The sequence below is a fragment of the Rhamphochromis longiceps genome, linkage group LG3, assembly GCF_057381845.1.
Source record: "Rhamphochromis longiceps isolate RC_006_pf linkage group LG3, R_longiceps_female_GT1.1, whole genome shotgun sequence".
NCBI lineage: Eukaryota > Metazoa > Chordata > Actinopteri > Cichliformes > Cichlidae > Rhamphochromis > Rhamphochromis longiceps.
The window spans coordinates 32,197,091-32,208,984 of record NC_140559.1 but is presented as its reverse complement, the minus strand read 5'-3'; the positions used below and the strand labels follow the sequence as shown (position 1 = coordinate 32,208,984).

Sequence of the window (11,894 nt, the reverse complement as noted above, 5' to 3'; positions counted from 1 at the left end):
AAAAAGTTCCCGTTAGAGACTCAAGCAACTCGTGAGAAAGTTCATGTAGCCGCAAAGCGAGAGATCTGACCGATACCCTCCACACATACACACACAAACACACATCAATGGGGGGCAATAAAGTCCTCCTCTCATTTCTACACCAATCATCTTCACAGTCCTACAAAGGACCGCGTCTGATTGGCCCAATGTTTAGTCAGTCACGCCTACAGGAGGCGGGGCTACGGCGAGGGCTGACCCGGACTCTGCTCCAGTCGCTTTTACGCACAGACCGGACAGTCCGCTTTCCACGCACGGATACCCGGAGCGAGAGCTCCTTCTGGATAGAACGAGAGGCGAGTGGAAGCTGAGGCGAGGAAATCAAAAATAGAAACGGAAAAAGTGAGCGGAAGCCCAACAGCAGAGACGCACAAGTGTTGTTTTTCCCTCTCCCAGCTGGACAGAGCGAGAGGACGAAAGAAAGTGCGTGTGAGAGTGTGAAAGCCTCAGTGCGTGCGCGCGTCTTCACCGCTGACCTTCCGTCATGTCGCTCCCCGGCTCCCCTCCGCTCCTCTCGCCGGGCTCGGGCGCCCCAACTCCGGTCGCGCTCTACCGCTCTGCCCCGGATGCGCTCCACACATCCGTCGCCTCCACCGGCACCTCCAGCCCGGCGCACACCAACTCCCACTCCCACTCCCTGTCCCCGTCTCCACGGCTCACCAGCAGCATGCTCAGCGCTTTCCTGCCTGGACCGGGAGGCGCACTGGCCGGCTTGGGGAACGGCGGCTCCACCGCCCCTCTGGGTCCCCTGAGCGGGTTGGGCTCGCTGAGCACAGCCGGCCTGACTCCGGGCTCCCCCAGCCTGGCGCAGACTTCGTCCGGCTCGGGTCTGTGCAGCGAGTGCAAACTGGTGGAGGTGCACGGCGTGAAGGTGGCCAGCTTCAGCGTGGACGGCCAGGAGCTGATATGCCTGCCGCAGGTGTTCGACCTCTTCCTGAAGCACCTGGTGGGCGGGCTGCACACCGTCTACACCAAGCTGAAGAGGCTGGACATCACGCCCGTGGTGTGCACCGTGGAGCAGGTGCGCGTCCTGCGGGGACTCGGCGCCATCCAACCCGGCGTGAACCGCTGCAAGCTCATCTCCAGGAAGGACTTCGAGACGCTGTACCAGGACTGCACCAGCGCCAGGTCGGTCCGCACTTTACGCACTTTTTCATATTTCAAGAAAAAAACCCAAAAAGAGTTTGTCTAATTTTCAAACTTCTTCCAGCGTGATTGAATCGCGACATTTAGAGAACTTTGAGTCAGTTTAGCGGCGGTTTCATCCCCCTTTTAGGACTACAGCCTTGGATTGGCTCTGCGTCCGCACGTTTAAACTTGTGTACAAAGTGGTCCTGCAATATGTTTTTTAATGAAATGATTAAATTTACTGTGACAAGCATGTTTTTGGTAAAACACCGAGCTGTGGGAATCCTGATCTTTTGATATGAAGTTTTTCAGCAAAATCCTCCCGAAACTTTCCTGAAATAAATCATCCAGAGTCTTTCTCTTAATTTTATCCCACTCTTGTTTCTCTTTCTGTTCACAGCTCATTCATATTTCTATTTAGACTCCTGCTTCCTTTGCATTTCTCTCTCTCTCTCTCTCTCTCTCTCTCTCTCTCTCTCTCTCTGTGTGTGCTTCTAGGGTGCATTTTTATGACACTCTGCAAACATTTGTTGGAGGCTCGGGACTGTTTTTGATTAATGGTTATCTTCCACACTTCCTGTTCTGTTATCAGCACTGTTCCTTATTTTACTTTGGATGATGCTTTTACTGTATCGACTTTGGAAGGTGTGTGTGTGTGTGTGATGCTAAATGAGCACACAGACAGACACATGTTTCATTAGTTTGGTGTTTTTTTACAGGAACAAAAAGCTTATGGCAAACAAATGCAAAGTAAACAACCCGCTGCTTTGTCCTGTTTACACATAATCCATTACCTTATATCTCACCAGCAGATCTGTGTGTGTGCGTGTGTGTGTGCGCATGTGTGTGTGTGTCAGTGAAAGGGAAAGAGCTTTTCTGTGTCTTTATGTGGTGTATGAAAGGTAATATGTGTGTGAGAGGCTTTAACGGGAATCGAGTGGATGTGTGTTGCAGAAATGCAGCATTGATGTGCGTTTGTGTGTAAATAGGCTTTTCACTGTGTGTGTGTGAATACTTGCTGTACACCTGCCACCTCACCTGTCTGAGCCCACAGCTTCTATTTAGCTGGCTTCAAGTTCAAACTCGAAAGTGTTTGTTTTTTTTCTCCAGTGGGTTAAATTTTGATGTGAATCCACAGAACGAAGCAAAAATAGTTCACAACACACATTTCAAATGATTTCAAAATAACTAAAGAGAAGTTAGAAGCTGCAATGAACTCTTTGGACTTGCTGTTGCTTCATTGCATTCACATTTTAAAAAAATTATTGTCACTAATATAGAAAAGATTAAATCAAGTTTTGTTCAGACAGTCAAACCAAAGAAGTTAAAATATTTCTCCAGTTTAGCGCTGAGTAGAAGAGGCCTCACAGTTTTTAGAAATGTCTTTTATTTGCTCAGTTCTGTTGTTTTTAACTGTGTCGAGCCTCATTTACAGAACATATTGGAAGACGTTTAAATCAAAGTGTTTTTGGTTTTACACGATTTGTGTTTAGTTCTTCTTTTAGGCACCTCAAACTGAATTGAAGTGAATTCGTTTTGGACAGAAAAAAATGTAACTGCCACAATTTTTAAAAAACCTTTTGCAGCATCTCCTGTGAAATTTCCGATTTTCCGCACCCTCTTTAAACTCTGACGTTTACTGTTTTCCACAAAGATGACTTTAAGACTTTCTCCCCGCTTCTTTTTTCCCTCTTCATATAGATTTAAAGTATTTCGGTTTTAAATTTAAACTTTAAAGATGTCGGGGAAATTTGACATAAAGGTTAAAAAAAATTGGTAATTGGTCATGTGAGAAGGACAGATGCGTTCTGAGTTCAGAAAAGCAGGTTTAAATGAGTTCATCACTCAGACTTGGCCTTTTTACCAAAATGGTCACAGAAGTTTTTCTTTTATTATTATTATTTTTAGCTGTATTTTGCTCTGATGGTCGTCTTGGAAAGAGTCAAGTGATCCAGTACCAAAGTTTAGAAAGATCACCTTCAGTCAGTCTGCGTTCTCAGTTTAAGTAAAGTGAAATTCATTCATTACTTAGAAAAACACTGACGATTTAAAATATTTAAAACCAGCCTTGAGTTCTGGCCAAACTCGTGCCGCGATTGTCGAGTTTATTTGATCACCTCTGCCGAGGAGCTCGTGCTAATTGCTCGGTTCGCCCGTCTGTTAGCGGGAATCTTCAAACCATCTACAACTCGTTGTGGATGGAACAGGTGGTGCTTGGCCTTTCTTAGAAATTAATATTTTCTTTTACCGCTGCGAGGCGTTTCACGTCAAATCTTCACAAATACAAATCAAATTACATCCCGAGATAATCTGACAACTCGGTTCGTGCCAAGAATTACCAGCCTGGGTGGGAGGCGCTTGTCCTCGGACTGCTCTTGTTCTTAATTTTACACTGATGGGCTCGTATGCATTGGGCTGTCTCATGCCATGTTTTTGTTGCTGACTCTGGTTGCATAATTTATTAAAGTTCACTGTCCCTGTGCAGGAAAAAAAAACACTTGGCAGCCGATTTCTGCGCTTTGTGCCAAAATTTGCACTTCTGCTTATGATCATTACTCTGATGTTAATGTTTTCAATGTCAATCTCTTATAGACATCCATAAATCTGCTTAGAAATCAGACATAATGGTACACCTCACAAAACCTGGAACCTACCTGAGAATCATCTATAAGTTTACGTCACTATCAGTGTGATCCACTGCGAGCTGCCTGTACAAGCAGACGGGAGCTGCTACGTCTAGCTTTAATGAGACCAAACAGGCAGGCACACTGGACCCCATCAGCAGCTTCTCTGATGGCTGCGTTATTCTGGGGGAGGAATTTTGCTGGCCCACCTTTGCTCTGACCTTTATTGTGTGATAAAGCTCTTCTCCTCTGATGGGAGCGATCCGTTCTGGGGTGACACTGTCTCCCTATCCGTGGGGCACCAGAGATGACTGAAAGGTTTAATTATGATGGAATTTAAATCCACTTTTAACAACCTAAACCAAGTGCTTCACAGCGCTCTCCACGCTCATGATTGAAATGCTAAGTGTGGGAATCTTATTTGGGATAATGGTGCTCGATTCCCTCAGGTAGACTTCCACAGACTCGGATAATCAGTGCTGAGGAGGGGTGGAGGTGTTCTGGTGGCTGAGGATTTGAGGTGGATATTTACCACTAATACTGGAAAATGTTGGGGTAACGTTTGTGATAATCTCTGGGCTGCATCTCTGTCAGTGAGTTAGTTGCTGGGGTGGCGGTAGCTCAGGAGATCAAGCAGGTTATCTAATAGTCAAAAAGTTGGTGGTTTGATCCCTGGCTGCTCCAGTCTGCATCCAACATAGCCTCAAGCAAGACAGCAAACCCGGAGTTCCTTTCTGCTGCATCCATCAGCGTGTGAATGTTGGACAGAAACCACTTAGGTAGGAACAAAACTGCTTATATGACTGGGTGTCAAAGGAGAGTAGAAAAGCACTGTATAGGAATTGATCAAGTCAAACGTGGCTTGAGGAGTCTTTTAGTTACGGCTGTTTGGCCCGTTTGTAGCTGAGGCATCATCTCGGTGAAGAAGCGGGCTGTTGGGAGAACTTGCCTTCTGTGGATTTCATCTCCATTGTCTTCTGTCTCTTTGTGTAATCCTGGGCTGGCTCCATGATGTTGAGATCAGGGTGTGTGTGGGTCAGACCATCTGTTGCAGGATGATTTGTAGCTGAAGATGGTTAGTTTTTATGACTCCTGCCGAGTGTTTGAGCGTGTCAGCTCGCTGCAGAATGAATTTAGTACCAGTTGCGCCCGCTTTCTGATGAGAATCCAAACCTCTCAAGCGCCTCATATATTGCTGTGTTTCCAGAAACTCCTTAACAGAGAAAGAAAGAGAGACAGTGAAAGTTCACGCGAGGGCTGCAGCTGGAAGCGCAGGATGTCGTCTGCTGTTATTTTTGTTGATGGATGAACGGCTTTTTGTTTGCGCTCGTTCAGTATCGGCTAATAATTAACGGCAGATCATGTTGCTGTGGAGTCGCTGGACTGGTGATGAGTGGCCTGTTTGTTTCTTGTTTTTTGTTAAAGCTGACCACACACACTAGGTTACACTCTATTAAGCATGACATGTTCAGTCCTCTAGCTATTTCATAAAGAACAGAACAGGCAAGGTTCGTTTTACGACTTTGCCTAAATTCACAGGTGTAGTTCTGTTTTGGGCTAATTTTCTCTTCTTCCCAAACCTTTCTCCTCTCAATCTCAATCACCCTGCCTCCCCTCTCTTGCCCTCTGCTTCTCTCACACACACTCACTTTACACAGCGGTACATGTCAGGGGTAATAATGGATCATGCGAATGCACATGGAACAACACGGCTGGAGATCCATTGTTGTTGAACGCACAGCGAACACACACACTCCTCTCTCTCCAATCATATTGACATTCTTCTAATGCCTCTCGCTCTCTCTGTCTCTCACCCTCTTTAATGCCCCCTCCTCCCGGCTATTCCCTCCCTCGCTTAACATTATTGTCTGGGAAAAGAAAGAAAAAATTAAACGCTCAAAAAAAAAAAAGAAAAGAAAGAGAACTCCCACTGGGCTTCTGCATAGTTTGTCTTCTCTGTAACCCGTGTGTTTGTGTTTCTCTGTGAGTGTGTGTGTGTATAAAAGCAATCACCGCTTCTATCCACTCGTACCTCTGGTGTCGGTTTTGTTAACTTATGCCTTGTTTTGTTTTAATTTAAAGTGCTCTTGATGTTGTTTTTATTAAAGATCTGCCCTTTTATTGACGTGAAAGAAAAGAAACAGGAAAAGGAGACCTGATGCGCGCGAGTAAGAAAGTGAAACAAAGTTCCCACACTTGCAGCAGCTGAAGTCTGGCAAAATGAAATATGAGTTATTTAACTCATTCACTGCCATTGACGTCTATAGCCGTCATTGGCAGTGAATGAGTTAAAGGAGGTGACATCAGCTGCTTGTAACCTGCGGACGTTAAATTGAGCTTACAGCGCAGACCTTCAGATCATTTTATTCTTTGTTTCTGCTGGAGAAAGAGGGAGGGACGCATTTTTAATGTCTTCAGTGTCTTTGTTAAACTTTCCTTTAAATAACTTGAGAATCGAGCCTGGTGTCACAAACGGCGCGTGAGAAAGAGGTCAGGTCATTTTGAGTGTTATTGCGGGATCAATGTTGAGAGTGGTGCCCACCTGAGTGTCATTTTACGCCATTAAATGACATGTGAGAAGTTTAAAATGTGTTGACGTGACAAAGGCAAAACATACTACCTTTGGGTTGAACACACAAGCATATTTTGCTGCTCGTTTTATTAACTTTCCATCCAACTGATAAAGTCACAGTCTGAGATTTATTTTGTAGTGCACAATCACTGTGCTCTAATTTTGAAAGTTTAGTTGCTTATAACCGCCCAGGCCTGACCTTCCCTGTCTTATATTTCCCCACCTGCTGGTTGACCAGGTTGTATCATGAACTCCACCAATGCCACCACCCCAGACCGCAGCCAGAGGCAAAATCAGATTTCCCTAAACTGATGTTGTTGTTGTTCCTGGATCATTGTAATTAACGTCGGTCCACATTCAGCACTCCAAGGGACCAATCACACTGTTGTGATGTCATAGTTTTGCAACGTGGAAACACCCTCACACCAATTGCACAACCCTAACCCTGACCATGATCACGTCTTGACCCTGACATCACAAATCTATGACATCACAACAATGCGATCGGTCCCTTGCAGTGTTGAATGTGGACCCAAGTTTATTTCGATGATCCAGGAACAACACCAACACGGGGATATTGGGTGCATTGGATACCACAACCTGCATTGGGTGTACAACTACTAGAAATGTTCTAATGCAGCCCACTTGCCCGCTGCGAATGCGATGCAACATTAGCTGTGCTAAGCACATTAGGCATGTTCCTTATGACTAATTTGTTAGCTGTTTTTAAACAAGAGAAACCCTTATTGACTAGAAAACCCTCAAAAAACATTTAGAACATCCCTTCAACCGTCCAAGTTAAACATTAATCACGCCCCTCATTAAACAAATCAAATGTAGCTGAAATATGCAGCACATTGACCCGAGTATACTGTTGCACAAAAACACGCATTGTCAGATCAGTTTGCAGAGTTTGGCTAACCTTATCAGTGCTAGCACCAGAAGCCTTGGTTTCTTCTTTGCTAGCGTCTACACCCTGGTGCAGAACAATTTTACGCATCGGTTCAACTGCTTTTGTTATATTCTAGTTATATTTTATCCTGATGAAGCCGACAGCCAGGCGCTCATTTTTGTTTTTACATCAAAGTACAGCAAAGGAGTGCTAGCTAACACGGCTGCCATTGATTTGTTTTCAACCTCCGTTTGTTTAAAACTTACATTCAGAGGGAGCGAGAGAGGGGGCTAGTGATGTTGTAACATCTTTAAACTAGCAGCTTAGACGTTAATAAAATGATAATAACAATAATACAGTATTTCTGGTGCTAATGCGTCGATGTTAGCAGTGTTAAAGCATCTGGTCAGCATACTTTGAACCAAAGAGTTCACAGGTTAAAGAATGGTTAACGGTCAGGTAACGTACTTAATACTTGACTCTCGTTACCACAAGTTGCACAATTTGATCTGGTTGCCACATCACTGCTAGTTTATTTGTGTTTGCGTGCTCCATTTCGATGGAGTCGAACTCTGCACTCTTGCAACAGATCATTTTAACTCAAACCATAATTTTTCCGCCCCTAAACCTAATCAAGTAGTTTCAGTGACTAAGCCTAACCAAACAGCATCTGAAAGCCGCTCCCAGATGAGACTCATCTGAGCAAAAGTCTGTGTTTTTATGGCACCCACGAAACTCCCCTGTATGCAGTTTCAGGAATGCTCACAGGGATCCTTTAAGACTGTTGATGTGGTCATGTTGTTGGAGGACTGGTTGTTTTTGTTGTATCCTTGAGAGTGTTTGTGTTGCCCTCTAACTGAACTAAAAAGGTGGAGGACTGGTGTCTTTACTGCCTCCTGAATGTAAACATTATTTTGCTTAAAAACGAAGCAGACGATCTCTATCAAACCGCAGAGCTGTTTTGGACTGAGTGTTTTCTGCCTCCTTGTCACCTCCTTGCTTGTGTGTGTGTGTGTGTGTGCGTGTGTGTGAGTGAGAGAGAGAGAGAGAGAGAGAATCGATAGTGAGTGACAGGTGGGAGGGTTGCTGATGTCGGAGTGTTATTCTGGTCTCTCCTTATCACGACAGGCTGTTAGAGCCCACACACACACACACACACACACACACACACACACACACACACACACACACACACACACACACACACACACACACACACACACATACCGATGACGGAGGTCGCATTGTCTGCAACGCAGGGGGAGAAAAGTCGTTTTGGTTTGTTGAAGCGTTGCAGCTTCACACACTCTCGCAGAATAACATCCGCACACACTCAGCGTGAACTCCTTTCATCAATTTGCTGTTTTTCATTCTTTTACATGGGGCATTAAGTTCTTTTAATGGAGCACAGTGGTTTGTAAGACACACAGTCAAATGTGGTCAGTCGCTTTGCCTTCTGCCTGAGGTGTGTGTGTGTGTGTGTGTGTGTGTGTGTGTGTGTGACGGAGTAGAAAGCACAAACAGAGCTATCAGTTGTCACACTGTGTCAGGTTACATCTGTGTGTTTGTGTGTCTTGTTCTTGTCATGTGTGTCCTGCTGGTGCTTGTGTGCGTGTGTGTTGTTTCTGTTGGTGTGATGTTTCCCACGCACGCGTGCGCGCAAGTGTGTCTGGTTTCAGCTCCGCTTTGTGCTGTTGGTTAATTGATAAAGGTTAAAGCGTTGGCCGGCGGGGAGCTGAGGTCACCTCGCTGCAGTGTGACAGTGCGCGTTAGCAGCGAGGAGGTGACCAATCGGACGTAATCTTCACACATTGCATTAATCAGATTGATCCGTGACAAAGAGGTGCTTTTTTTTCCACCCTTTTTTTCTCGCAGACAGGCACAAAAAATTCAAGTTTGTTTAGAAGTCTCTTATAATCGCCACACAGTATGAGAGTTTTATTGTTGTTCATTTATTTGATTTTCTGAAAGCATCTGCTCACATTAATGCACACTGTGAGCCCGACAGGTCAGTTAGAGTGCTGCTTTTCACCTGTTTAACTGTAACTGGAGACGCCACAATACCAAACATGTGGCCGTTGGTAGTAGTCCAACTGAAAGAACGTGGTCCTCAGGTCCAAACAATCTGTAACGTGTCCCTGATAATTTGACTCGCACACAGAACAGCAACAATTAGGTCTCGTGTTTTTCTTTCCAACAAAATAGTTTCCATTTTTAAAGATGTAAAAGGAAACGGGCTACAGTATGATCTGCAAAACCTTAACTCATGAAACTAGTGTTCAACTCCAATGTGGCAGCACAGAGATTTTCCTCCATCAGGGTTTCCAGTGTGATGAGTCCCACTGGGCAAGGAGCGACACTAAGACAGCAACTACCAACTAACCACTAACTAACCTGAAGAGTTACACATATGAGTATCTGAGAAATTTTAGTTATTGTTAACACATAATTGAGAATATCAGATTTTAACTTATTGCAATCTGGATTAGAGCCTGACCGATATCTTAAAACTGATACTGATACCAATATTTGGTGGTTTTAAAATTTCCCAAACGATGTGTGTTATGTGTGGCTAATTATGAGTAAGCTAACATGCCAGTGCAGTTTAAAAATATTCTTGTTTTATTGTCACAGCAAGTTGTGGATTGCTCGTTTACGCTCCGGATCAGCTGGTTGTTGTTTTTGCAGCATTCCAAAGAGTGCCCTCTGGTGGCCAAACTGTGCAACATCAGTATTCACAACATGGTTGTTCCTCCCATCTCTTCTTTACTACCTTGATTTTCATTTATCGTTTCATTCATTTACAATATACTGGTGCTGGGTTATTAGAAATAAGGAAAGTATCAATATTTGATTTATTTCGTTCATCCGGCTGATTGACCAATAAGTTTATACCGTAGCAAGGTGTCTGTTGGTTCCTCTATCTGTCCACTATTCAAAACAATCACTACTCCTGCTATCTTCCTTATTTAGTCAGATTTGGTCACACTGATCGTGTAATTGATCTTCACTCAAACTGCAGACAAGTCACACTTGTCCTTTTATGGCAATAATGATGGATTGTTAACTGGTTGGGCCATTGTCATTTGTGTTTTGTTTGTACATTGCTTTGACTTCATGTCTAAAAACACCAAAAATGTAATTAAATGCCAGTTAAATTCAACCTAGTCTCTTACAAATTAATATCTAAATATTTCTGAAATGTTTTATATGTTGTAATTTTTTTCCAGTTATTGAGCTTGACTATAATTGCTAAAGGGCATGCAAGCCTCATCATTTTCGTATCGCAGACTCAGGGTTGTGTAGGTTCCTGTATTTTAGTGAGTGAAAGCAGTTTGCTTAAGGTTTAAAAAAATCTGGTAATTTTGATTTAACATAAGTAAACACAGTCTGTGTTTTGACTGTGGGCTTTCTCTCCTTTAACTTCTAAATACGTGCTTTAAATTACGGTGCTGATCGTGAGCTCAACAAAGATGCTTAACACCTATAATTCGTGCTGATATTTCAGGCATTAAAGAAAAAATGATCAAATGAACAACAATTAAACGACAGCAAAAGACTAAAAAGTGTTTTCTCTGCCCTTATCAAACTGCTGTTATCGTTTAAACACTGTCATGAAGAAAGAGAGCTGACATTTCGGTTGCCATCGAACATACATGTGGCTTGTCTTAATCATTAAATCGACTAGCTCGCATCATGTTGATAAAACACGTAATTATGGCCACAGTTATGTTTACTCAAAAACATCTCTGTGTCGTATCAGCAGTATATAAATATTTCTGGGAGATGGGCTTAGACAACTGCACAGCTCATCTCAGATTATCGGGTTCCTCACACCCTGTGTACAGTTTGAATGTTTATCACATTTTCTATCCAGCCGCTTGGTGGCTGAGTGTGTGCTTGTGCATCTCTGGGGCCGAGGAGGTGGTTTCATGCTTCACTTACCAACCTACCAACCGGCCAGGGCGAGCGACACTGAGGAAAGATGCTCTCTCTCTCTCCTCCTGTTTTCTGGATGAAAACAGATAGAAGAGAGTGAAGGATCACAGAGAGGGAGGGAGAGCGTGAGGGAGGGAGGAGTGAAGATCAAAGCAAGAAATATGACCCTCTGTCACCATGGAAAAGAACTGATCCTGTGTGTGTGTGTGTGTGTGTGTGTGTGTGTGTGTGTGTGTGTGTGTGTGTGTGTGTGTGTGTGTGTGTGGACTGAACAAAACGGCAAAAGGGGAGAGGCAGGTCAACGTGTGTGTGTTGGGAAATAGATAATGTTTCACAAAGGCTGCTTCAGTCTCCAACTTTTGAGCCAGACTCCAAAAGCAGGGGGCGAGGGACACTGATAGTTCTAAAGAGAGAGCGAGAGAGGAAGGAAGTTGATTTCAGCAGGAGAGCGGGAAGAATAACAAAAATACAAACATTTTCTATAACATTCTGACTCTTTTTGTGAAACATCATCTTTTAAAACTGCTCATCTGGCCAGCTGTGGGTCAGACATGCTAAGTCTCTGCTCCCGACTGGCAGACATCTCCTATACTTAACCATTAGTTACGTAATTAGTAGCAACAGAAAAGCAGCTCTTTTAATAGTAACCTGCCTTATAGGCTGGTACATATATGGCACTGAACACTCACAGTGCTGTTGA

General features: G+C 43.9%; 1 protein-coding gene across 2 annotated transcripts in view; it reads left to right on the top strand.

Moving 5' to 3' along the window:
- The first annotated feature begins 277 nt into the window (after positions 1–277).
- dachb (dachshund b) overlaps positions 278–11,894 on the top strand; it is a 118,643-nt gene continuing 107,026 nt past the window's right edge. For both annotated transcript variants that reach the window (XM_085394436.1, XM_085394426.1), the window contains exon 1: positions 278–1,167. In XM_085394436.1, the coding sequence (XP_085250562.1) occupies positions 524–1,167 (644 nt within the window). In that variant the 5' untranslated portion in view covers positions 278–523. The remainder of the gene's footprint in view (positions 1,168–11,894) is intronic.